The sequence below is a fragment of the Natrix helvetica genome, assembly GCF_964273705.1.
Source record: "Natrix helvetica genome assembly, chromosome: 6".
Taxonomy (NCBI): domain Eukaryota; kingdom Metazoa; phylum Chordata; class Lepidosauria; order Squamata; family Natricidae; genus Natrix; species Natrix helvetica.
Genome location: NC_138553.1, coordinates 20,796,269 through 20,823,654, shown reverse-complemented (window position 1 = coordinate 20,823,654; position 27,386 = coordinate 20,796,269). Strand labels below are relative to the sequence as shown.

Sequence of the window (27,386 nt, the reverse complement as noted above, 5' to 3'; positions counted from 1 at the left end):
AGGCATTTGGGATCTAACAACTTGTATTGTTGTACATTATCATAGTTGCTTTTCTATTATATTGTGTAATATTTTATTATGCTGCTTAGCTGTTTCGTTGTGTTGATTTTGAGTAAACTGCACCATGTTGGTTGAAAATAAGCATTTTACAAGATAAATAAACAAGTAACTTTTGGCTCTCAGATACATATTCCTATCAAAAAGCAGGCTAACCAACCAGCAATATAAGGATAGCCTGAAAAATACACGTTTATAGAAATATCCTTGTATATATGGATTTTCTGTACTACACTTATTTTTTTTGCATTGGTATATCTAATTAATGTACTGTCTTAGAACCATGGTTTTTGCTATTTAAAGGAATACTTAGGAATCTTTTAGGAAGAACTCTATGGTTTAGTTCATGCATTTTTGTACCATATTGTGATTTGTTTGGTTGTGAATCAACGAAACCAATTGTAGCTTAGATAGACCATGTCAAGGGCTGGGTAAATACACTGCATAGCATTTTGCATGAATATAAATCAGAAAAGGGAAATTTATGACTTTCCAGATAATAGCAGCCTGCAACTCCCATAATCTTTTATTTTTGGACATGATGAAGAAGAGTTCAGCAGAGCTTCTATTCTCCAATGTATATCCCAGAATTCCATGATTAAAAAAACCCTGCATGGGGTTTTTTTTTTTCTAGTCAACACTTTTACCTTCCCTCCTGACCAGAGAAAAAGTGGGTTGGAAAAAATGTTTGAAAAATGCTAAATATCAGATTTGTCCTCTTTTATCATTGTAAGAAATTTGGGAGTTCTCTGACTCATAAGAGTTGGCATATTCTTTTATGACTCTTTCTTGGTTATTATGTATGTTAATACAACCCTTGGGAAAAACATAGCAATAAAAGATGTATATGTGATGTCAAATTATATTCCAACAATATGGAAGTTAATATTTTATGATGAACTGTGGCTCTATCAACCCTGGGGTTAGGAAAACAAAATTATCCTGCATTGGTAGAATGAAATCTGCACTCCAGATGTTAAACAAAGAACTCATTAAGTTCACATCAAGTTTTGAAACGCCTTTAGATAGTAATGTCTTTAGAAAATGAAGTAATATGGTTAATGTGGTCTAGATTTAATACTATTAAAGAGCTGAACTAGTTTAAAATTACACGGATCTTGTTTTGAAGTTTTAGTTTATTCATACAGGACGTATCACTTTTTCTAACTGTATCATAACAGTTGCACTATTTTTTAAAACTTTATTGCATTTGACTAACTATTTTTTTTTTACATCATCTACCCATGATGCAAATGCTAGCCTTATATGGATAAAGCCAATTGTATGGAACATGCCCATTGGCAACTTACCCTCCCTGCTGACCAGAGGAAAAAATACTTTGGAAAGAGTGAAATGACTGGACTCACCTCTGTAGTTTTGGTATTTATGTTGATAAGAGTGATTAATTACAGTGACATCATAGGGCAAAGATTCCAGCCCTGAAATGGGAAGAGTTCTCTATTGGATGGAAAAAAATCCCCTTCGAACTAAAGTACTAAATAAAGTCACCACCTGTTCCAATATGTTTTATTAAATATATATGTGGCTTAATAGTGCTTCTACTTCTTCAGAGCTCTTTTTCCTTCTCCTTTCTTGGGGGGTCCTTTTCCACGCAGCCTCTTCAACCGTTTCATCTCATCTTTAAAATCTTCATGTTCATCCCTAAATCAAAATGGCAAATGCAAGGAATGAGTCAAAGTACATGGTTGCTTTATTTAGTCTCAAATTAGAAAGAAGTCCGGTTTTAACCAACGGGCAAGCTGAGATGAAGCAACATACACTATTTAACACACTTAAATGTTAAATATCAAAAAAAAAAAGCTAATGCAATCCTTGGTTGTATAAACAGAGACATAGAATCAAAATCATGTTAAGTATTAGTAGTGCTTTATAAAACCTTAATAAGATCACACCTGGAACATTGCATTAAGTTTTGGTCACCACTTTACAAAAAAGATGTTGAGACTTTGGGAAAAGTGCAGAGTAGAGCTACTAAGGTGATTAAAGAGACTAGAGACTAAACATATGAAGAAAAGTTGCAGGATTTGAGTACGGCTAGTCTAAGAAAAGAAGGACTAGGGGGGACATGATAGCAGTATTCCAGTATTTGAGAAGCTGCCACAAAGAAAAGGGAGTCAACTTATTCCCAACAAGAAACATTGGATGAAAACTAATCAAGGAGAGATGCAACCTGGAATTAAGGAGGAACTTCCTAACAGTGGGAACAATTAACCTGTAGAACTGCTTGCCTTCAGAGGTTGTGGGTGCTTGATCACTGGAGCTTTTAAAGAGACTGGACAGTCCCTTGTCTGAAAAGGTATAGTTTTCCTGCTTGATTAGGAGGTTGGACTAGAAGACCACCAAAGTCCCTTCCAGCTCTAAACTGAATTTGAGAATACTTCCATGGGATATCTATGCTAATGTACATGTGTTTCTCTCACTGTGTCTGTCTGTGATATTCACAAATGACAGGTTTCGTGTATTATGAGCCTTGTCATAATAAGCCCTGTAGGGCACATGGGGATGGTTAGATTTAACATTCTTTGAATCATTGTAATTTATAAGACATCTTGGCTTAACAGGTAAACCTAGCCCATAGATAGGATTTCCTCTACAGGTGGTCCTCAACTTACAACATGTTCAGTTAGTGACCATTCGAAGTTACAATGGCACTGCAAAGAATGACTCTGGTCCAGAGGTGGGTTCCAACCGGTACGATTCGGTTCGGCCGAATAGATGGTAACTCCGGAGGACACGTGACTGTACCGGTTCTATCCTCGGCGGCGCCATCTTTATTTTCTATTCTGCACATGCGCAGAACAATTTTCGTTGAAAAAATGTAATTTCCCCCCCTTTTTAAAATGGTGTGCGCATGCCAGTCCCAGAGAGGTCCCAGAGATGGGCCGTTTTTTGCAAAAATGGAGGTGTTTTTCCCTGCACTCTGCAGGCTTCAGCAGGGCTGGGGGAAGGGGGAAATGCCATTTTCCACCCATTTTTTTGCAAAAACGGGGGCATTTTTGCCTTCCCCCATTCCTGCTGAAGCCTGCAGAGTGTTCCTCGTGGCTGGGGAGGACAAAAACTTTTTTTTTCTTACTGGGTAGTTTGCAGGTGCTCCCTTAGCTCCGGCGAGGCTGGAACCCCCCCCTCCCTCCCATCAAAACTTTTCACCATTTCGGTGGAGGTGGGTGATGAGGGGGGGTTCATGTGACTGAGTGTGCGTGAGTGACGTGAAGTTGGCCATGCCCACTCAATCACATGACCCCCCATCTAGCCACGCCCACCAAACTGGTACTAAAATTTTTTGAAACCCACTCTTCCTCTGGTCCTTTACCTATGGCACAGGAAACCATAATACTTCATGCCCTCCTTTGTGTATCTTACAGAGGAACTTTTGAAAAGGAAAACCATCCTCGAACTATTAGTAGTCAGACATAATTAACAATATTTTCTTTTTCAAATGAAACATCAACCAGCAAGGGATTTAAAGCCCAGGAAAATGATATGAACACGAAACAGGAGACCACGCTCACTTTTAGTGACTCTTGCCTAAATTATTCATACCCTCATTTAGGAAGTGTACGCCAAGAGTTGACTTAAGTGGGCAGACGTAATGAAAAAAATATCTTGGAGTACGAATCTTTTCATTAAAGCATAATTATTCTTACCAGTAGAAAAGTACTGATTGTACCCTATAATTTTCAGTCACAAGATTCTGAAAAGCTTCCTTTTGTTCTTGAAAAAGATTTATAAGATGCTAGAGCGTGTGTTCCCTTCAACATTAATTGCTGGATTTCTGTGTCCTAATTTTAAATCAAATGATTTGATTTTCTACCACTCAATCCACAGCCCTTCAACTACAGATGTGTCAGATTGTAACAGATGCACACACTCACACTTTTTGCACTGTTCTGTACATGCACATATATTTCTCTGCAGGACTGACTTTACCGTGTCACATTTATCTGACTTTAACTCAGAACAGAAGAGGCAAAATAACTTTTAAGGCATGCATAATCACGCCACTGGAATACATACAAAATTGACAACCTGGATCCATGGTCTATATCAGTGGCCCCAAACTTTTTGGGCATCATGGACCGGTTCCATGGAGAGAGACCGACCAGAGGGGGCATGGTTTCGTATGCTGCTTACATCCGGTGGATGGGGATTCACTTGTTTGTGCCACCCACTTTCTGGCATGCCACAAACCAGTGCTGTGCCAAGGACCAGGCTTTGCATACAGGGCCCAAATTAAGCACATGAGAAAAGTAGATTGAATTTTGAAACAACAAATCAAAAGAATCGCAAACAAAATATTTCTTCACCATCAACTTGTTTAATGTTAAAGCCCAAGTTACAAAAAGCTGGGGGAGGGGCCATATAAAATACATGCTATGCAAGCTAATACTTTTGGTCAACCATTCTTCTAATACCTGTGTTTCCCTGAAAATAAGACCTGGACTTATTTTCTTTTGGCCTCCAAAGTAAACACCAGGGCTTATTTTGGGGGGACGTTTTACTTGTTTTTAGTGCCGCTGCCAGAAGGTGAGGTAGTGGTTGATCTGCCCCACACAGATGGCTGTGGGGGCTTCCCTCAGGGCCCCCACAGTCAGGCTACCCATGCCCTGACACCTGCCTCGTCTTATGGCTGCAGCACTGGTGCGTCGCTCAGCCTCCTGTTCCATTGTGAGGCAGTTGTCGGGCCAGGGATGTCCTAGTTGCGGGGACCCTGAGGTTAGTGGGCATGCGCATGGGGCAGCTCCACCCCCACCTCACCTCACCTTGTATTGACAGCACCATGAGCAACCAGGCGGAATTGGTGGCCAGCCAGCTACACAAGGGCTTAAGTGGGGCTTAAATTGAGTGCATGTGCAGAAAACATAATAGGATTTATTTTGGGGATAGGTCTTATCTGTGGGGAAACATGGTAGTATAGGAATCGTCTGCTGCAATTAACACTGTTATCTATACTAGTTAATTTGGGGCTGTGTAATGATTTTTGTTATTACTGCACATCAACAATAGGAATTGGTAAGCTATGGTAAAGATAAATCTTTACCATACTAACATATGTGCTAGTTGTTCCTGACTCTAGGGGGTGCTGTTCATCTCTGTTTCAAAGCCGAAGAGCCAGCGCTGTCCGAAGACGTCTCTGTGGTCATGTGGCCGGCATGACTAAACGCCGAAGGCACACAGAATGCTGTTACCTTCCCACCAAAGGTGGTCCCTATTTTTCTATTTGCATTTTTACATGCTTTTGAACTGCTAGGTTGGCCGAAGCTGGGACGAGTAACAGGAGCTCACTCTGTTACGTGGTGCTAGGGATTCAAACTGCTGACGTTTCTGATTGACAAGGCCAGCATCTTAGCCACTGAGTCACTGCATCCCTTTTAGCTATGGTAGGAGCCATCAAAATGGGGGGGGGGGGGTCATGAGCAAGTAGTACTGGCAATAGAACTTAGCCTTAAATACTGCTTCATAGTGCTTTCCAGCCCACTCCAAGTAGTTTATAGAGGAAGCATATTGCCCCCAACAATTTGGGTCCTCATTTTACCCATCTCAGAAGGATGGAAGCCATCTTTTTAGTTGTGTTGAACTGAATGTTTTTAAAATGCTTACGATGCAATTAGATCTGTTAGAGACCATATACATAATTCTAGAGGACTTAAAATAAGACCAGCAGAAGTCCTTTCACGTGTTTTGTTTAACTGCAGGGAACATTCTGCTTAAACTAACAAAATGAACAAAACCTTTTAATAAAGCCAAGTCTGATTAAAGAGCCATGCACACTGAATTAGGATTTAATTCTGATTCATATTTCCCAGTTGCATTATTTGTCCATTAGCAAGATAATATCATTTCCTCAAGGCCATAGAGCTGTTAATATTGTTAACTGTTCACGAAGTACCACAGATCTTGATTCTGTTCCACCTCCATAAAATGCTTACTGCCTGCAGCCAAACACATTTCTGAGTGAGAGTCCTTGCAGGCTTTTCTGAACAAGAGATCAGTTAATAAAGTAACTTGCAAAATGCAAATATATATATATATATATTTCCTCCCATATTTAGGCTATACCTCCTCCCATATTTAGGCATACCAGGGGTTGTAACACAAATACATACCTATTTCCCTGGCTCAACTGATAAGGAGGAGAGCCTGTGGCTTAGTGGCTAAGACTCCTGCCTAAGATATAATACAGCCCAGGTTCAAATCCCAGTAAGGGTATGGCTAGCTGATGAGAGCTAATTAGCTCGAAATAGATCTATACTAGTCTCCCTTTATTTATTTATCAGTACAAATACAACATTATATATATATACATACATACATACATACATACATATATACCAGGGGTTGTAACACAAACAATGGTATATATATAAAAAAATTTATAGTTTTTCTGTGCCAAAGGAAAGCCTCTTTGCTTTGCCATTATCTCCCCAACAATGAAGAGGACAGCTAGATTGTTATTATACAGGTTTTAAAAATAGCAGCATTCATGTTTTAAATGCAAAAAAAAATATCTTAATGTACTGCTGTATGTTTTTAGCTTAACATGATTAGGGGACTGGAGACTAAAACATATGAGGAACAGTTACAGGAACTGGTATGTCTACTTTGATGAAAAGAAGGACTAGGGGAGACATGATAGCAGTGTTCCGACATCTCAGGGGCTGCCACAAAGAAGAGGGAGTCAAACTATCCTCCAAGGCACCTGAGGGTAGAACAAGAAGCAATGGGTGGAAACTAATCAAGGAAAGAAGCAACTTAGAACTGAGGATAAATTTCCTGACAGTTAGAACAATTAATTAGTGGAACAGCTTGCCTCCAGAAGTTGTGAATGCCCCAACACTGGAAGTCTTTAAGATGAGGTTGGATAGCCATTTATCTGAAACGGTATAGGATTTCCTGCCTAGGCAGGGGGTTGGACTATAAGACCTCCAAGGTCCCTTCCAACTCTGCTACTGTATCGTATTACCTCCAGAGGTAAGCACCCGCTTCAGGGGCCCAGGCCAACTGGCAAAGCCAGGGTTTGATCCTCTTCCAGGACAAAAGGAGGGGACAGCTCTCATCTGGTGGAAGAAAGTTCCACAGGCATGGGGCCACTGTAGAAAAGGCTCTTCTCCTTGATCCTGCCTCCTTCAATACCTTAGCAGACAGGATTAGTAGCAGGCCTCTTCTGCTGGCATAAGTGGGGCAGGCTTGTCCCATCAGGGAGAGACAGCTCCTCAGATACTTTGGACCCTTGTGATGTAGTGCTTTAAAAATAATGACCAACACTTTGAACTGGATCCGGAAGCAAACTGGCAACCAAGGCTACCTGCTGCAGTAATGGTTTTATATGTGTGCAGCCCTAGGAGCTCCCAGTGCTGTGCTGTCGTGGCCCGTTGGCAGCCAGCAGAGCTGGCAGCAGAGTCAGACAGTGAGGAGGTTGGGGAGGAACATGGGCCAGTTCTGAGGGCTGCGGAAAGCTCAGACGAGGGCTCTGCGTCAGAGGCAGAGTGGGAGCTAGACAGCAACGAGCAGAGGAACAGCTGGAGCCTGTTCCCAGTGTGTGCATGCGCAGAGCTGCCATAAGACAAGAACAACTAAGAAAGCAGGGTCAACTTAGGAGTAAAGCCACACCTTGAAGGTGATTGTCCCCTCCCAGAGGAAACAGAAGAGGAGCGAACGGGAAGTTGGCTTTTGCAGGAAACAATTCGTTCATTCAGTGGTGTCAAGAATGGAAAGTTCTGTTGGTGATTATAAGAGACTCTGTGTCAAGTTTTGCCTTGCCCTGTGTTTGAAAACTAGTTATCTTGCAGCGCCCCAAACAAGATAAGGTGCGTGTGGATAAACATTCCTCTGAAAGACTGTTTACTAAAGTCTTGTTGACTGTGAATGAAAGGAATTCACATTCAGCCATGTAAATAAAAGAGGTTTTGTCGGAACCAAAACTTTGCTTCTTGCTTTCTAAGGAACCCTGGGTGAGAACAGCTGCATTCTGCACCAGCCAAAGCTTCCAAATACTTTTCAAGGATAACCCCATGTGAAGCATGTTGTAGTAATCCAGCCATGAGATGACTAGGGTACGAGTAACCATGCGCAGGGACTCAAGATCCAACTAAGGGCGTAACTGGTGCACAACATGCAATTATGCAAAGGCTCTCCTAGCCATGAGCACCAGCTTTGAGAAAGGGTCATAAGTCCAGGAGGAACCCCACCACCCAAACTTGCACACCAGATCTGTCTGGGGTAGTGCAACCCTATCCAGAGTTAATGATGACAATAAATCACCAGAGGTCCCTTGTGCCCACAGACTCTCCGTCTTGCTTGGATTCAGCTGAGAAAGGGCAGCCACAGCATCGCTTGGATCACCCAGGATGGTGATGTCTAGCTATATATCAGTGATGGCGAACCTTTTTTGGCTCGCGTGCCACAAGTGGGGGGAGCGCAGGGGGGTTGAGTGCAGGCGTGCCGCACCCATAATGCAATGCGCGACCCCCCCCAGTGCGCATGCACGCACAACGCGCGACCCCCCATTTTTACATGCTTTTTTCGCCCTCCCCAGGCTCCAGGGGCTTTATAGGAGCCTGGGGAGGGCAAAAAGAGCCTCCCCCGACCCCCCGGAGGCTTCAGGGACCGTCCCTGAAGCCTTCGGAGCGCTTAAAACCACCCTCCGAGCAAACCGGAAGTGACTTCCGGGTTGCTCGGAGGGTCGTTTTAAGCGCTCCGAAGGCATCAGGGAAGCTTCGGACAGTCCCTGAAGCCTTTGGAACGCTTAAAACGACCCTCCAAGCAACCCGGAAGTCACTTCCGGTTTGCTCGGAGGGTGGTTTTAAGCATTCCGAAGGCTTCAGGGACGGTCCCTGAAGCCTCGGGGGGGGGGGGCTCTTTTTGCCCTCCTCAGGCTCCTATAAAGCCTCTGGAGCCTGGGGAAGGCGAAAAATAGCTTTTAAAAAGGTGAACTCAGCTGGCCAGCGCGCGCATGCGCGCTGGCCAGCTAACAGGGCAGCGCCTCGCGTGCCCTGACAAATGGCTCCGTGTGCCACTTGTGGCACGCGTGCCATAGGTTCGCCATCACTGCTATATATCATCAGTATATTGAAGATGACTCATCCCATATGATCTCACCTAGCAGTTTCATGTAGATGTTAAAAAGAAGTGGAGAAAGTACTGAGCCCTGTCTCACAAAGGAGTGGCCAAGCTTCTTATTAAGGCTGATTGGGACTGGCCTTGGAGAAAGGAGCTGAAGCTGTGCAATGTCCCCATCCCCAAAGAATGCCATGCTCTATGGTATCAAAAGCTCCTGCAAGGTCAAGGAGAGCAGGATGGATGCATACCTCCATCCAGCTCTCACTAGAGATCATCAAGTACAACCAATGCCGTTTCAGTCCCATAACCCAGCCTGAAACCCAACTGAAAAGAGTCCAGTGTTGACTCCTGGCAACTCCCTGGCCTACTCCCTGCAGTTTTCTTGGTGGTTTTTCTTTCAGAAGTAGCTTGCCCTTCCTTCCTTCCTAGGGCTGAGAGAGAGTGAGTGTCATCCAGTGGACTCTGTGTCTAAGTTGGAACTAGAACTCACGGTCTCCTAATTTCTAGCCTGGTGTGTTAACTCTACGCCAAACTGGCATTTATATACCATTTAGTACATATTTAACCTATGAACTTCATAGTAAGCACTGATTACCAGTGCTACTAGCAAATAAATAGAGAATAAGATCATCAACTATTATATTCATAATCATATATATTTCTAGCATTTCAGATATTCAGATTTCCAATACTTCAAATTTCTCTATTTAACTTGATATTTAACAACATAACTAGGTGCCACAGCAAAAATTCTTGGACAGCACTTAGAAAATTAGTACATTGAACAAAATGTCAATCTATCTCCTGCAAAACCAAACTTGGTATAGGAAGAATTCCAACCAAACTGTCTGGTGGTGGATTATACATGTGGGTATATACAGAGTTAAAACTGCTTTTCAATTCTACGCACTAAAATGGTCTGAAATATCACACATTTTACTTGTTTTTCATGCAACTTTACAACAGTGTTGTAACAATGTCAAAATTGGTTAGGTTGGAGAATTCATGAGATTTCATTCCTGATTTTTAAACAGTGTTTTAAAATTAATTTAATTAGGTGTGTGGCAGATGTCTTTGTGCCATGCAGCACCATGATGGAGCTTCCATGAAGAAAAGGAAAAAGTCACTCTTGAGGATTTATCATTTACTGTCACTGTGCCAGAGGTGGTATTCAGCAGGTTCTAACCAGTTCTCGAGAATCAGTAGCGATAATTTTGAGTAGTTCGTAGAACCAGTAAATACCACCTCTGGCACAGTGACAGTAAATGATGAATCCTCAAGAGTGACTTTTTCCTTTTCTTCATGGAAGCTCCATCATGGTGCTGCATGGCACAAAGACATCTGCCACACACCTAATGATGCTCCCATCTATTCTCTGCGTCCCGAGTCCCAGCTGATCAGAAGGAAATGGGGATTTTGCAGTCTCCTTCCCCTGGAATGGAGAGGAAATAGAGATTTTACAGTATTCTTCCCCTGCCACGCCCACCAAGCCACGCCCACCAATCCATGCCATGCCCACCAAGTCACGCCACATCCACCAAGCCACACCCACAGAACTCTTAGTAAAAAAAATTGAATCCTTCCACTGCACTGCGCCAGTCTGCCTCCATCCTTTCCTCCATCCCCATATTTCTGAATTACCTGTAGAGGCCGTAGGAACGAAGTCTCCACATGAGGCCACTGTAGATATTGTGAGGAGGATACCAGTCATAGACTTCCTTGCGCTTTGCCAAGGGCTGATCACTTAACAGCTTGACGACTTTCATGGATGAAGAATCGGTTGGGCGAGTAACTTCTCCAAATATATGCTTACTCAGGCGGGCCATCCGTAAGGCATAGTTGGAAAGAGGGCCTGACATCTCCAAATGCAAACTTGGCAAGTGGACACTTGCACTCCTCCTTTGACCAAAAGTGAGAGAAGAAGGCAGCATTAAGACATTCCACGTATTTAATGAAATTGAATCATATGCTTCCTCATATGTATGTATGTATGTATTGTGTCACAACCGCTGGTATGCCCAAATATGGGAGGGAGCATACTGCTTCCCTTTTCTGTCTATCGGCCCACCCTAGGGGCCATCCAGGCAGAAAGCCATTTTTTTTATGTTGACTTGTTACATTTGTGTTGCATTTGTGCTGATAAATAAATAAAGGGAGACTAGTATAGATCTATTTCAAGCTATTTAGCTCTCATCAGCTAGTTCAATTCCCAGTAAGGGTATGGCTAGCTGATGAGAGCTAAATAGCGTGTGTGTGTGTGTGTGTGTGTGTGTGTGTAGGTAGGTAGATAGATAGATAGATAGATATAGATAAAATCCAGGATCATATATCATATTAAGCCATAAAACAGCTTGCTGGGTTTTAGGTTTGCATATTTGTGTTCAACAAAATACAATGAAGTGAGCCATGACTTAGTGTGAGATAATAATCCTAGGTAAAGTACATTTCACATAAGCAGATATCATGTCATGAGAAATGACTCACTCGAAAAATCAATAGTGCAGGGGCTGATCAGTGGACAAAGGAGAAGTGGCCACCCTACTACCTGCTGGCTGAACAATTAAGTACATTTACAGGTTTATTTTTGCTCTTTTTACTATTACTTGTGCTATTTCAATACTATTTTGTACTCTATAAAAATAGCACTGAAGATTTATATACCACTCCACTGTGCTTTATAGCACTCTCTGAGCAGTTTACAAATGCCAGCATATTGCCCCCAACAATCTGGGTCTTCATTTTACCGACCTTGGAAGGATGGGAGGCTAAGTCAACCTTGAACTCATCAGGATCGAACTCCTGGCTATGGGAAGAATTTGACTGCAATACTGCATTCTAAGCACTGTCCCATCACAGCTCAACTAAGTACTTTATCGGCTATTTCTGGGTGCTGCCAACCAGCCTTTCAGTGCTGCTATTCCCTTGCGGCTCTTATGGGTCCTTCCCTCCCTGTTCATTTACTTTCCTTATCCTGGTCATGTTACTGGACATGTAAGGTCAAACAAACGTGGAAGGACATGAGCTAAAGAAGGAAGTAGCTCTCACAATTACTGAAAGAATCTCTTTTCACTGTACACGTGACCTGTCAGACAAGTTTTCTCTCACTTCAGTGCCTGGCCCTCCACCATACATATGACCTGTCAAACATGGATCTAACACCCTGCCATGTTTAAATCAACAGTATAGTATTTTTTCTGAATAACAGTAGATCCATGCTTTGCCATCGTCTGAATTCATCAGTATCTATTATAGGCCACTTAAAAAAAGGCCAACCTGCATCATAGGGATCCAACTAAACCTTATTGAAGCACATGATTGGTGCTTGTTTTTTCATTAGCCAGTGATAGTCAGTGCAAGAGAAGCAAAGCTGGGAAATCTTCTTTTAACTTGTCCCACATCAAATTTATAAGGATATCACTATTGCCTGGTCACATTTCTGCAGCAGATTGAAATTCAGTCACTCGGACAGTGCAGTTTCTGTTACCATATTTTTCTGGGCACTCAAACACAGAAAGAAAGCGTAGCAACACAGTATTGAGGAAAGCATGTTAACACAGCACTGAGGAAAAGCCCTCAATCACAACTCTTTTTTTATTTAAGGGCTTTGTAGAGACACCTCCCAGAGCAAGTAGTCAGAAAGAACTATCGGATAAAACATAAAGTATCCGCATAGCGGTGTCTATGTATATGTGTGTCTGCATGTATCAAATAATGAAAACAGTGACATGCCATAAGATCTTCCCCTTTTCTATATGCTCACATGCACATACAAAAAGGACCTGGCTTACATCAAGATGAGATGCTGCTTTCATCATTTTGACAAAAAGGTTAGATCCTATGGATGCCTCTGCATGTGACTTTTGCAAAGATGGAATGGAAGTGACTTTTGCAAAGATGGAATGGAAGAAAGGACACATGGCATTGTTTCTACGCCCTTAAATTGGTATTATTTCTATACCCGAGGTATTGTTTCTACACCTTTAAATAAATTGCTCTCATGGAGTTGGGGGAAGGGATCAAAACCCTAACCCTAACCCATTTATCTTGTCTTTTGGGTAACCACTGAAGCATCTTCTAAGAATGACAACCATCAACCGTAGCGTTTCCTAAACATTTTTCAGACAGCAAGATTTGAAAACAACAGCATTGGTTCTATAATAACTGACACGTATTTCCCTGTGTTTTTAAAGCGGTGCTTTTCAACCCCAGCAAGTTTAGGATGAGAGCTGACTGGGGAATTCTGAGAGCTGACTGGGACAGCAAAATGTATAAAAGCTTACAGCAGATCGCATTCGTTCATCTTCTGCCAAAAGATCCCAATACATTCATCTAGGACTACAAGCAGTTTTCATGTTCTGAGAAAATAAACGCCCATATAGACATCTCTTAACACAGAGGTTTTCAAACTGGGCAACTTTAAGACTTGTGGACTTCAACTCCCAGAATTCTCCAGCCGGCTGGAGAATTCTGGGAGTTGACGTCCACAAGTCTTAAAGTTGCCAACTTTGGGGACCCTAACAAATCCTATTATATATCATTCACCGGGGAAAGCCTCAATTGTTAACAAAGAAAATAGAAAACTATTCGTCTTCACAAACACACACACACACACACGATTCCCTTTTAACTAACCCAGGCGAAGCACAAGTTGCTTTTAAATTACAAAAAATCGGGCAAAACCAAAACAATTCGCCTCTTCCACTAACCTTCCAGCACTTCAAACGTGCGCACCTCTCCAGCCCGGAGGAAATGCGCTACCCTCTAAGCGCTCCGGGTAGGCCGACGGTCTTCTCCTATTTTCCCGCCCTAGAACAACTGTTCCAACGACATCAAAGGAGCTCATCTGGCTGGCTCCAAAAATATACCCTATGACTATCATTAAGTGTTGCATCTTATGATTTTTGACGAATTATCTTGTCTTTTTATGTACACTGAGATCATATGCACCAAAGACAAATTCCTTATGTGTCCAGTCACACTTCGCCAATAAAGAATTCTATTCTGTTTTGTATTGCATTGCATTGCATTGGATTCTATTCTTCTATTCTATTCTATTCCTAAGATAAATATATGCATATAAAATAAATATCCTAGACCGACCTCTCTAAATGCAATAAATTATAAACTCTTGGCTGCCATAAATCTAACGCTGAATAGGAGGATTACACTACATATTCCCATTTCAGCACCAGTTCCGCGACGAGCACCTATTCCAAAAACCGCTTTTAGTCTCTGAAACACGCCCCAAGCTGCCGATTCCGTACAGTGACGTCACACTTAGGCTGTTCAACATGGCGGCATCCGCGCAGGAGTAAGAAATCCCGCATGCGTATTAGACGTACCTTCGCTCTTATGTTTCCCCCGTTTGGCTTTTATCCGTCGGCCTACCCGGAGCGCTTAGAGGGTAGCGCATTTCCTCCGGGCTGGAGAGGTGCGCACGTTTGAAGTGCTGGAAGGTTAGTGGAAGAGGCGAATTGTTTTGGTTTTGCCCGATTTTTTGTAATTTAAAAGCAACTTGTGCTTCGCCTGGGTTAGTTAAAAGGGAATCGTGTGTGTGTGTGTGTGTGTGTGTGTGTGTGTGTGTTTGTGAAGACGAATAGTTTTCTATTTTCTTTGTTAACAATTGAGGCTTTCCCCGGTGAATGATATATAATAGGATTTGTTAGGGTCCCCAAAGTTGGCAACTTTAAGACTTGTGGACTTCAACTCCCAGTTGAATTATGTGTTTTATTTAAATTTAAATTATGTGTTTTATTTAAATTTATTTATTTTATTCAATTTTATTGGCTGCCCAACTCCAGAGGATTCTTATTTATAACTTTTAGTATTATTGTTTTTTTCTGTCAGAGCTCATGCTGGTGCATCTAGCATTGCTAAATGTCAATGGAGATTGTCAGTCATCCGGGTCATGGTTGTCCCAAAGGTGCTTTTTTTCAAGAAGCAAGTAGACTTTCTGTTTTTTCTTTGAAGACATTTTGCTTCTCACCCAAGAAGCTTCTTCAGCTCCCGCCAAATCCTTAAAGAGGCGACTGGCTATCTCCCGCCAAATCCTTAAAGAGGCGACTGGCAGCTTTGTCCGTGTTATGTGTTTGATGGTGCGAGCAACGTTTTATCAATGGATACTGCGGTGAATCGTGATCTTTTTATTGAAAAGTTAAATGCATTAATTGCGGGGAAACGAGAAGACAATTGTTTTTATTTTTCTCAAGAAAAGTACTCTAAAATAATTTCTGAAGTGGTTTCTGCTAAAACTAAGTGCAGTACACCTTTGGATTACAGACGATTACAACGTTTTGATGTTTTAAAAATTAATGATGAAGAGAAGTTAATTGTACCATTAAAACAAGGAGAAAGGAATATACAGTATTATGTTACCAATGAGGAATTGTTCAGTATACTATATGAAACTCACACCAGAATAGGCCACGGAGGAAGAACACGTATGCTTAAAGAATTGCAAGTTAAATACAAAAATGTTACATATGAAGTTGTAATGTTGTATTTAAATTTATGCAAACAGTGTCAAATGAAACACAGTGCACCTAAGAAAGGTATTGTTGTGAAACCAATGGTCAGTTCTGAGTTAAACTCAAGATGTCAAGTTGATCTGATAGATCTGCAGTCAAACAGCGATGGCGAATATAAGTTCATAATGGTTTATCAAGATCATTTAACTAAGTTTGTCCAGCTACGACCTTTGAAAACTAAGAGAGCTGAAGAAGTAGCGTATCACGTTCTTTCAATATTTTTAACATTTGGTGCTCCAGCAATATTGCAATCAGATAATGGTAGAGAATTCAGTAATCAAGTCATATCTGAACTATGCGCTATGTGGAAAGATGTTAAGATAGTTCATGGAAAGCCTCGTCACAGTCAAACACAGGGCTCAATTGAAAGGGCCAATCAGGATATACAGAATATGCTATCTGCATGGATGAACGATAACGATACAAATAAATGGTCAGATGGTTTACCCTTTGTTCAATTTGCCAAGAACACTAGATACCACGAAGGAATACGCCAAAGTCCTTATGAAGCCATGTTTGGTGTTAAGGCAAAAAGAGGCATAGCATCGTCTTTTTTGCCTAGCGAACAAATCGCAAATATTGAAACCGAAGAACAACTCGAAGAAATTGCCAATATTTGTGAAACCGAAAAACAGCTTGAAGAAACTGTTAATACTTCTGAAAAAAATTTGAGCGGTGGTCATATGGAAAACCATATTTCAAGGGAAAATATTGAAGAGGACCTGCATTTTACTACGTTTCCACATCAACTTCTAACTGGAAAACACGAGTTAATTTCAAAAAAAAGAGCGGCCGCGAAAGAGAATCTTTCACTGCAAGCAAACAAAATGTTACGGACCTCACAAAAACAATTTCCTCCTGCTCAAATTGGCGATAGTGTATGAATACAAGTCCCTGATGTCGACCGTGGTCGTACAGATAGCCGAAATGTGTTAGCGGTTGTTGGTGGAATAGAAGACTCCGACTTCTATAAACTGGCAAATAAAAATGGTACCCTCAGGCAGCTTTACACACGTAACCAGTTCGTAATTTGTAAAGAAAAGTTACTTCCCATGAATGAGATTTCCGTTCAAGAAATTGCGCTGAGAGAAGCAGCTGCAGCTAATTCGAGAAGCGGCGGGCAAGGCTATACGCGCTGTCATTGCAAAAGGAAGTGTTCCACAAATAAATGCAGTTGCAAAAGCAAGGGACTTCTGTGTAATTCAAAGTGTCATAATAGTTTCAGTTGTTGCAATAAATAAGTTTTTATTCACATAATTGAATAAGTTTTTTATTAATATTATTTTCTTTTCTTATTTAAAATGTACTGTTTGGTCATTCCTCTCGCAAAGAGAGGCGAAAACGTTACGTCACCGAAATACGGAGAAGAAAAAATAAATCTCCAACATGTCCAACATTCACCATTAGTACTTGGTGAATGTCGACATTCGCCGGTGTAAGTCAGAAATAAGGGTATTTAGCAAATATTTCGGACATACACCAAGCGACTATGTGAATGTCGACATTCACCGGTGAATGTCGACATTCACCAGAGTTCGGTCTTTCACCGTAACATATACACTTATACAATATAGACATTCTGCTGAATGTATTGGAGGTTCTTTGCCTGATAAATAAGTTTCAAGTTTCAAGATTCAGTTCTGTTTACTTGTGTTCGTATGACACACAGAATTTTGAAATAATCACATGACCCGGGTTTGCACAACATCTTAAGGAAACATTTCTAGACTGCTACAAAGAATGTTCTGTTAATCTAGCCACAGTTTTTGTTTAAAAAGGAAAATTAAAGGAAGGACTTATGTGCCTCTCTGGCTCCAGATTGCCCACTCCTCTGCTGTAAAAAAATCCTAAACTCCTAGAACTCAAGGCCTATACATTTCTCAGGGCAGCTTTAGCCATGCTCCAATATTCAGTGCAATGAGTTTTCAGAATACTCAGCAATTACAAGTAGATCTTGACTAAAACCATTCATTTAGTGACTATTCAAACTTACTGACAATCTGACTTACAACCATCCTTGCACTTATGAACATCACAGCATCCTTATGATCAAAATGTGGGTGCTTCTTAATGGGTACCTCATACCCATCTCATGATGGCATTTGTGCAATGATATCAATATGTACAGTGGGGCAAAAAAGTATTTAGTCAGCCACCAATTGTGCAAGTTCTCCCACTTAAAAAGATGAGAGAGGCCTGTAATTGGCATCATAGGTAGACCTCAACTATGAGAGACAAAATGTAAAAAAAAACCCAATCAATCACATTGGCTGATTTGGAAAGAATTTATTTGCAAATTATGGTGGAAAATAAGTATTTGGTCACCTACAAAAAAGCAAGATTTCTGGCTCTCACATACCTGTACCTCCTCCTTTAAGAGGCTCCTCTGTCCTGCACTCATTACCTGTATCAATGGCACCTGTTTGAACTTGTTATCAGTATAAAAGACACCTGTCCACAACCTCAAACAGTCACACTCCAAACTCCACTATGGTGAAGACCAAAGAGCTGTCGAAGGACACCAGAAACAAAATTGTAGACCTGCACCAGGCTGGGAAGACTGACTCTGCAATAGGCAAGCAGCTTGGTGTGAACAAATCAACTGTGGGAGCAATAATTAGAAAATGAAAGACATACAAGACCACTGATAATCTCCCTCGATCTGGGGCTCCACACAAGATCTCACCCCATGGGGTCAAAAGGATCACAAGAACGGTGAGCAAAAATCCCAGGACCACATGGGGGGACCTAGTGAATGACCTGCAGAGAGCTGGGACCAATGTAACAAAGGCTACCATCAGTAACACACTATGCCACCAGGGACTCAGATCCTGCAGTGCCAGACGTGTCCCCTTGTTTAAGCCAGTACATGTCCAGGCCTGTCTGAAGTTTGCTAGAGAGCATTTGGATGATCCAGAAGAGGACTGGGAGAATATCAGATGGTCAGATGAAACCCAAATAGAACTGTTTAGTAGAAACACAACTCGTCGTGTTTGGAGGAGAGAGAATGCTGAGTTGCATCCAAAGAACACCATGCCTACTGTGAAGCATGGGGGTGGCAACATCATACTTTGGGGCTGTTTCTCTGCAAAGGGACCAGGATGACTGATCCGTGTACAGGACAGAATGAATGGGGCCATGTATCATGAGATTTTGAGTGCAAACCTCCTTCCATCAGCAAGAGCATTGAAGATGAAACGTGGCTGGGTCTTTCAACATGACAATGATCCCAAACATACCGCCCGGGCAACGAAGGAGTGGCTTCGTAAGAAGCATTTCAAGGTCCTGGAGTGGCCTAGCCAGTCTTCAGATCTCAACCCCATAGAAAACCTTTGGAGGGAGTTGAAAGTCCATGTTGTCCAGCGACAGCCCCAAAACATCACTGCTCTAGAGGAGATCTGCATGGAGGAATGGGCCAACATACCAGCAACAGTGTGTGCCAACCTTGTGAAGCCTTACAGGAAATGTTTGACCTCTGTCATTGCCAACAAAGGATATATAACAAAGTATTGAGATGAACTTTTGATATTGACCAAATACTTATTTTCCACCATAATTTGCAAATAAATTCTTTCCAAATCAGCCAATGTGATTGTTTGGGGTTTTTTTTTACATTTTGTCTCTCATAGTTGAGGTCTACCTATGATGCCAATTACAGGCCTCTCTCATCTTTTTAAGTGGGAGAACTTGCACAATTGGTGGCTGACTAAATACTTTTTTGCCCCACTGTATATGAGCCGCGGTGGTGTGAGTGCAGTACTGCAGGCTACTTCTGCTGACTGCCAGCTGCCTGCAATTTGGCAGTTCGAATCTCATCAGGCTCAAGGTTGACTCAGCCTTCCATCCTTCTGAGGTCAGTGAAATGAGGACTTGTATTGTTGGGGGCAATATGCTGACTCTGTAAACCGCTTAGAGAGTAAAGCACTGTAAAGCAGTATATACGTCTAAGTGCTATTGCTGTAGCTTTAGTAGGATTTCTCCAGGTTTCCTATGGATTATTTGGGCTGATATTATTAAGGCTGCAGTCCTGGAGAGGTATCATGATTTTATCTTGTTCCACTCCGCTACTATTGAAATTCAATAGAATGGCTTGCCATCAAAATTTAACAGCAGACTTTTAATTAAACAAAAATTCTAATGACTTGCATTTTTGGCTTTGGCTCACTTATTTATTTGCTTATTTTACCCTTCCACCTTTACAATTTGACTCTGCCTAGTACTTTCTGAAAGTCAGGCCTTAACCAGAAAATATCTAGTTTTATGCAGAAAATGCACAATAATGCATAATAATGCAGATGACCTTGAATAAACATACATAGAATTGTGTGATGCAATTGAATCTCTAACACAGGTACTCTTTACCTCTTTTTATAACTTAAAAAAACAATGAAGAGGAAATCAAATAGAAGAACATATTATTTCTATTTCCTATTAGTGCTGCCGTCTATGACAAAGCAGACTGAAACATAAAATTAATAGAGAAGAAAAGTCACCAATTCCACGATTGATAAAATTCTCCTGAAAAAAAATTGATTCATGGAAGTTTTATAGAACAACCTGCTTGCATCTAACTTCACTTGTGCATGTGTTTTCCTCTCTTAAACCCATATAATCTCCATATATGAGTTTATATGGAACTCTATAAATCCATAGAGTCGGATTTATACAACTCTAACCCCAAACGTTTTTGACTCGGTATCATTTGTTGTGGTTTGTAATCTGGGTCTACATCTTAATCTCTAATGTGAATCCAGGTTATTCTTGAACCATGACTCAACAAACGAAGGCTGCCCAATGTTATATAAAACACTATCTAGTATTCTTAGGATGCTTCTAGGCTCTAAGTGCTGCTGATAACTGACTGCAGGAGGTGGACTGGGGGACTTTTTAATCTTTCCTATGACTAAACACTGAAATAGTGGCTGCATGATGCCAAACTGTTTTGGGCACAGCCTCTACTGATGTAAACAATCTGGGGCATCCAAGGAAAACATGGCAAGGATATTTAGAAGCCAATATTGGTTTGGTCACTGTATGTGAGTGCACACAAAGATACTGCCATCTCACATTGCATGAAACCAAATTACATTGAATTTCAAATTATTGACTATACCACTGTCAGCTGTAGTTAAGCAGGCCATGGCATGGTACAAATTTCCCTTTGCTAAGTACGATAGGATGCTGTTACAGTTCTAGACTAAGGATAAATTGTTCCTACTCTATATTAATTGTTTGATTGGAGCACCACTGGAAGATTGTAAAAGACTGGAAGCCAGGAAAGAAGTGTCCAGTTTTAGACACCAATGCTAATGTGTATTATCAGCCATAATTACTCCCAGGTGTCATGGGGATATGTAATGGTTGGGAACTCAAATCAATCACAAAAAGGAAGACAACTACTTATCTATAGGGTGATTATGTGTTAACAAGACAAAGCATATGGCTGTTGTCATGGTCTCTTCAGGTCACTGCAATATTTTTCTCTGTGTAGGTCAGAACTCAAAATGCTCTGAAAGCAGTCACTAAAAGCTGAAGTCTTGAATACACAGTTTTATTTTGAGAACTATCTGTCTTCAATAGTTGCTTGAATATCCTGAATAGTTGCTTTTTATTGGAGATATTGGTTAAGGCTAAGTCGCCAGGCTAGAAACCAGGAGAGTTTTAGTCTCACCTTTGGCATGGAAGGGGATTGGGTAACTCTCACTTAGTATCAGGCTCAGCCAGGTCAGTCAGTCAGTTCCTCTTGCAAGGAAAGGATCAACATTTCATTGATCCAAAAAAATGGGACCTGTACTTGCAGGAAAAATGCTAGGGAGGAAACAAACGGAGATACGAAGTACCAGTAATGGCTAAGATGACCTTCTGCAGAACCTAAGATTCTCTCTCTCTCTCTCTTTCTCCCCTCCTCCCTCTCCCCTTCTCTCTGCCAGGCTTTAAATCATCATTTTCTTTCCCTTGCCCTTTCACCTACACAGTTACTACTTCATTTATCTAACAGACTTAATGAGTCCAATTAAATATGTGGCAAGTGCACAGTGGGACATTCTTCCTTGAATGTACCTGGTTTGGGAGTCTTTCATGATTTAGCATTTCTTTGGGAAATGTAGACTTTTGGTTGGTGACTGAACAAATGTAACTCTTAGCAGCTAACAACCTGTTAAAAACAATATTAACAAAAATTCTTTTTTATCCTTTGTTAGGGTTTAAATCAGATAAGCAATGTTTGATCTCAATGGGCTCTGTAATCTTTTAAACCCAGACCCTGGACTACATTCAGGTCTTCAGTGTTTTATGAAAGGCCAACCGAGTTGGGGCCAATCTAATTTTGGGAAGTATGGCTTCCAGAGGGCAGTGTTGTGGCCTGCCAGCGGCCAGCAGAGCTGGCAGCAGATTCAGACAGTGAAGAGGTTGGGGAGGAACATGGGCCAGTCCTGGAGTCTGGGGAAGGCTCTGAATGAGGGCTCTGTGTTGGAGGCAGAGAGGGCGCCAGAGCCGTATGCCAGTTATTAGCTGCCTTCAGAGTCAGACATTAGTGAGGCAGATGAACAGCTGGAGCCTGTTCCCAGTGTGTGCATATTCAGAGTTGCCAGACGAAGGGAACAGCTAAAGAACAGGGGTTATCTTGGGAGTAAGGCCACAGGTGGACGATGAATGCCCCCCTCCCAGAGGAAATAAAAGAGGAGTGAAAGGGGAGTGGAATTTGCAGGAGACAATTAGTTTGCTTAATTGGTTCATGACTCTGAGAGACTCCTTGCCAAGTTTTGCAGATATCTGTCTGGCAGCTCTCCCAGCCAGATAAGGTCTGTGACTGTAAATCCTCCCTCAAAAGACTTTGCTGGATGTGAATTAGCAGAATTCAGAGTAAATTAATAAAATGGTTTTTTGTTGGGACAAGGGGTTTGCTTCATGCTCTTGGGAAGCCTAGGTCAGAACAGGCAGGTGCTGCACTCATGCTTCCAGGATCCCATAACATAGTATTTAGCAATACCACTTAGACTTATATATTGCTTTATAGTGCTTAACAGCCCTCTCTGAATGGTTTACAGTCAACATATTGCCCCCAACATTCTTGGTCCTCATTTTATCTACCTTGGAAGCATGGAAGGCTGAGTCAACCGGTCAGGATTGAACTGCTGGCAGTGGGCAGAATTAGCCTGCAATACTGCATTCTAACCACTGCGCCACCAAGGCTCTAAGATGGCATTCTTTAATTGAAAGGATGTGGAATATGGACTTAGCATGAAAGCATTTTGTGCAAAATCAGAAATTTTGGCTTGTTCATCATATTTTAGTATATAGTATATTTTAGTATATAGTATATAGTGCAGATCCAACAATTTGACAAATAATGGTTGAATATGATGTGAATACCAACCACAATGATTATATTGGCTTTAAGCTTTATTGGTTGTTATAAAAACCTTTTAAAGCAGAATGTATTAAAATAATTTCCACACATTCCTATTAAGATCAGTGTCCTAATTTTCGTTAGCAAAAATACTGATTCTCTCTCACTTGGTGCTCAACTGATAATTGATTAGCTGAGCGGTGGGGAAACATGGCAAATATCTGAAAAGTAAGAATATTTTATTAAAAAAGATTCTTTCCTTTCTATGTATTGTATTTTTTTCCACCTCAATCATAACCTGCTGTTTATTTGATCTAACATTACTATAGCAATCATTATAATATTCATTAACAATATTTAGGATTTGGGTAGGGAAAACAAGCTACAGGTACAGTTGTACTGCTTTGATAAAGTCCACCAAGTACATATCCGTGCAAATGATACTGCTTTAAATGGGGAGGGGGAAAGTGAGAAATACAAAACTTGTAAGAGAATGCTGCGGACTTGTTTTTAAATAGAATTTTTCCTTCATCCTTAGCTTCAGCTGTTCTTTGGGATATTTTTATTCTACTGAGTGAAGCAACTCAGTTGGGACTTTCTGCCAGCAATGATGAAATGAATGAGATTTCTTCTTTCTATCCTACTGTACATATAAATAACTTGGAATTATACATAACCTTAGGGCTATGGACTCTCCATTCCCTTAATCTTCAATCCGGTCCTCCTACAGCAATTTTCTGACATCTCTAAGCCCTGACTAAAAATAATATTTGGCTTGTATTTCATCGGATGACAACCCCTAGCAATTAAAGCTCAGCCAGCTCTGTTGTTGTAGGTGCATTTGAGACAGGATGCATGAAATCATTTTTATGCTTTCCCCCCTTTGCTTGCTAATGACTCTCAGGATGCAATTCCTTTTGGTCAATGGCAAACATTTCCATACTCTCCATAGCTCTTGGAGAGTCCGTGGTAGACCACTGAGCTGATTTAATTAAAAACGATTCCCTAAGCTTCTGAACCTGGGGCCATCCAGAAAACTAAATGATGTCAGATTCAAGAGAAATGAAATGTGTATGGTTGGCTGATGAATCTAAATGAGTACTATTTGATTGAAAGGGAAAAGGGATATGAAACAGTTGGGGTCAACTGTTGCTGACCACAAAAGTTTGGGGTCAGCAGGATACATAGATGGCTGCAGACTTAGATAGTTTTATAAAAGGATAGTCCTTCCTTCCAAGTTTGGGACTACATAGTTCTTTGCCACTAGCCTTTGTGGCTAAGTTAGGGAATTGTCCAAAACATTTGGAAGGTATATGGCTTTCACAATTTAACAATGACTCACTAAGTAAACCACAATTGGAAGACTTTGTGTAATACCCCAGGAAAACATCAAGCCAATCCCATCATAGAACAATGTGTGAACCAGGTTCAGAATACAACTAATGCTTGTGTTTGGACAGTGTGGAGGTTGGGGAGGAACATGGGCTAGTCCTGGAGTCTGGGGAAGGCTCTGATGAGGGCTTTGTGTGGGAAGCAGAGAGGGGGAGGGGCAGAGCCATATGCCGTATGCTCTGAAGCTGCCTTCAGAGACGGACATCAGTGAGGCAGACGAACAGCTGGAGCCTGTTCCCAGTGTGCCCATGCACAGAGTTGCCAGATGAAGGGAACAACAGCTGAAGAACAGGGGTTGAATTGGGAGTAAGGCCACAGGTGGACAATAAATGGCCCTCCCAGAGGAAATAAAAGAGGGTGAACCGGCAGGGAAAAAATGCTTTAAAAGGCTAAAAAAAAAAAAAGCTGAAAGTGGGGAAAAAAGGTGGCCACACCCACCCAGTCACATGCCCCCCCAAGCCATGCTCACAGAACCAGTGGGGGGGGGATTAGATTTCACCACTGGTCTTACATCCTTACATCCTGGCTTACTAGTCACTGTAAGAAAGGTGAACCTGAATTAGAGAAGCCTTTACTACGATCCTGCAAATTCTTAATATTCTTATAAAGGGCATTCTTGACATGGTGACAGATATTCTGTTGGGAAACAAGGCACCCCTGAAGTAAGAAAATACATGACTACCAGCCAGCTGTCCCTTACTTGCAGCCACCCATGCACTATGTCCAAGATTATAGAAATAGCAGATATTCATGCCCAAGGAATTACTGTTCTCTCATGAATTATTCAGAGGGAATTTCCAACTGCTTTTAATGCATCTGTTTGTTGGTCCAATCTTGATGCAATTGCTAAACCCTATACTTTTTTTCTTTGAGACAGATCTCACCTTTGCTTCTATTTTGAATTCTTTCAATGGCTTAAACATCACCAGCTCGGTTCCTTCGGATATATTGGGCTACAGTACAAAGGAAGTACAGTACAGTACAATGGAAATTTTGAAGAGTGAAAAATGAGGAAGGTAAAATAAGAAGACCAGAGATAAAAGGAAGTGTGAGAAAGAATCTCAAAATTCTCTCTCCCCCTCCTTAATTTTGTCCAGTATAAAATGGGGCAGAGATACAGGCTTTGAAGGACATTAATGTATCCTACAACAACGATGTAGCATCCTTGGTATCCATTGCTTGATCTGGCCTACCTCAAAGAGCTCATATATATCTTATTGGTATCCCCAGCCAGTTATGAATTTTCTGGAAATAAAAAAGAATTGCACAGGGGCAAAATCTACTTCCCTTCGCTACCTGTTCACAAATGTGAGTGCATATGCCACCTCCGCTCAAGCGCATGCACATGTGCAGACCATCAAAAATGTACGTGATGACGTCCGGGCAGATGGGCGGAGCCTGCTACCAAGCGCACCTGCAAGGGTAAGTAGAATCGCCGGGGGGAATTCACTGTGCCACATGATTTAGATTAGCTAGAAAGTGGGAAATCCTGATTTCTAGCTAATATAAATTGCGCGTCTCAGCTGATTGTTATAAATACTGATCCACTTGAACCAGTAGCATTTTTTTACTACCGGTTTGGGCAAACTGGTCCGAACCGGTAGCATTTCACCTCTGGAATTGCATCAAGTAAATAAACCAAATTCAAGTTATGAAAAAAGCCCATTTAGCATATGTGTACAATTGCAGCTTTAATCAGCATCGGGTAGTCTAAAATTTAAACCAAGTTCTGGAGTGGTTGAGCTGGGAGAAAAATGAGTGGTATACTCCCAATTTTCAAACATCCAGCCTTTCAATAATGTTGGTTGTACATGCTTTAATAATAGCACTTAGCAATAGCACTTATACTGCTTCATTGTCCTTTACAGCCCTCTCTAAGCGGTTTACAGAGTCAGTATATTTCCCTCAACATTTGTGTCCTCATTTTACCGACCTCGGAAAGATGGAAGTCTGAGTCAATCTTGAGCGGGTCAGAATCGAACTATCAACAATTGGCAGAATTCGCCTGCATTCTAATGCATTCTGCATTCTAATACTGCATTCTAACCACTGCACCACCACAGCTCCTCAAATAATGTTTGTTTGTACATGCTTACTGCATGTAGACTACAACACCAAATCCCCTGCTTAAATGTCATCAGTGTTATTATGCAGAGCAATCTTCCATGGAGGGAAGGATGTTAAAATACATTTCCAGCCTTCATTCAGTTTAATATGACTCCTGAACCTGGAAGTTTTTAAAGAAGATGTTGGCTAACGATTTGTCTGAAGTGGTGTAAGATTTCCTGCCTAAGCAGGGGGGTTGGACTAGAAGACCTCCAAGGTCCCTTCCAACTATTCTATTCTATTCTATTCTATTCTATTCTATTCTATTCTATTCTATTCTATTCTATTCTATTCTATTCTATTCTATTCTGACTTTCTCTAGGCCAAGTTTAAACCCAGGAGTTCTGACTCTATGCTTCAGTAACCTGTTACAAGAGTTTTAATGCAGGTGTGTGAAACCATATACAATCTGTCAGGATTACAACATATACCAGAGATTCTGAATGTGCCTACTTCTTCAAAAAGCTCTCAACCACCATAGCAGAACCTCTTAGCATAATCTATGAAATATCCTTCAAAACCAGCTCCTTGCCTAACTTATGGTCACTAGCTACGGTCATTCTTATCTTCAAAAAGGGTGATCCCAGCCTAGTTGAAAATTACAGACCAATCTCATTGTGTTGCATCACCTGCAAAGTCTTGGAATCGATCATAAATCAATCCATTACCCTTTACTTAGAGACAACCAACCAACTCTCTAATAGATCCCAGGGAACAGATGTCTTGAATCAGATAATCAAAACCCATTTTGCAGACACATCTTTGGTACACAGTTTAGAGATAGTTGTGCTTGTGTGAACTAAATCCTCCTCCCACCCCACCCCCCACCCCCACAAAGATTCAAGCAGGGACACTTAAACCATTGTTTTACAGTCGCT

The 27,386-nt window shown here is 41.3% G+C and overlaps 1 protein-coding gene and 1 long non-coding RNA gene across 2 annotated transcripts; one reads left to right on the top strand and one right to left on the bottom strand.

The window, feature by feature from the left end:
• Positions 1-1,568: 1,568 nt before the first annotated feature.
• MRPS33 (mitochondrial ribosomal protein S33) lies at positions 1,569-13,926 on the bottom strand. The gene is made up of 3 exons (XM_081957057.1): positions 13,842-13,926; positions 10,777-11,034; positions 1,569-1,719 (listed from the first exon to the last, which is right to left on the bottom strand). The coding sequence occupies exons 2-3, from the start codon at positions 10,992-10,994 to the stop codon at positions 1,617-1,619; spliced, it is 321 nt and encodes a 106-aa protein (XP_081813183.1). The 5' UTR covers positions 10,995-11,034; positions 13,842-13,926; the 3' UTR covers positions 1,569-1,616.
• A 165-nt stretch (positions 13,927-14,091) lies between these two features.
• On the top strand, positions 14,092-16,939 carry LOC309394185. Its single transcript, XR_014175706.1, has 2 exons — positions 14,092-14,591; positions 14,983-16,939. It is a non-coding gene; the product is annotated as an uncharacterized lncRNA (long non-coding RNA).
• Positions 16,940-27,386: the final 10,447 nt, after the last annotated feature.

Coding starts and splice junctions, on each gene's coding strand:
- MRPS33 (XM_081957057.1), bottom strand. CDS start 10,994: ATGTCAGGCCCTCTTTCCAACTATGCCTTACGGATGGCCCGCCTGAGT. Junction 1,720..10,776: donor CGTTCCTACGGCCTCTACAG/GTAATTCAGAAA, acceptor ATTTTGATTTAG/GGATGAACATGAAGATTTTA.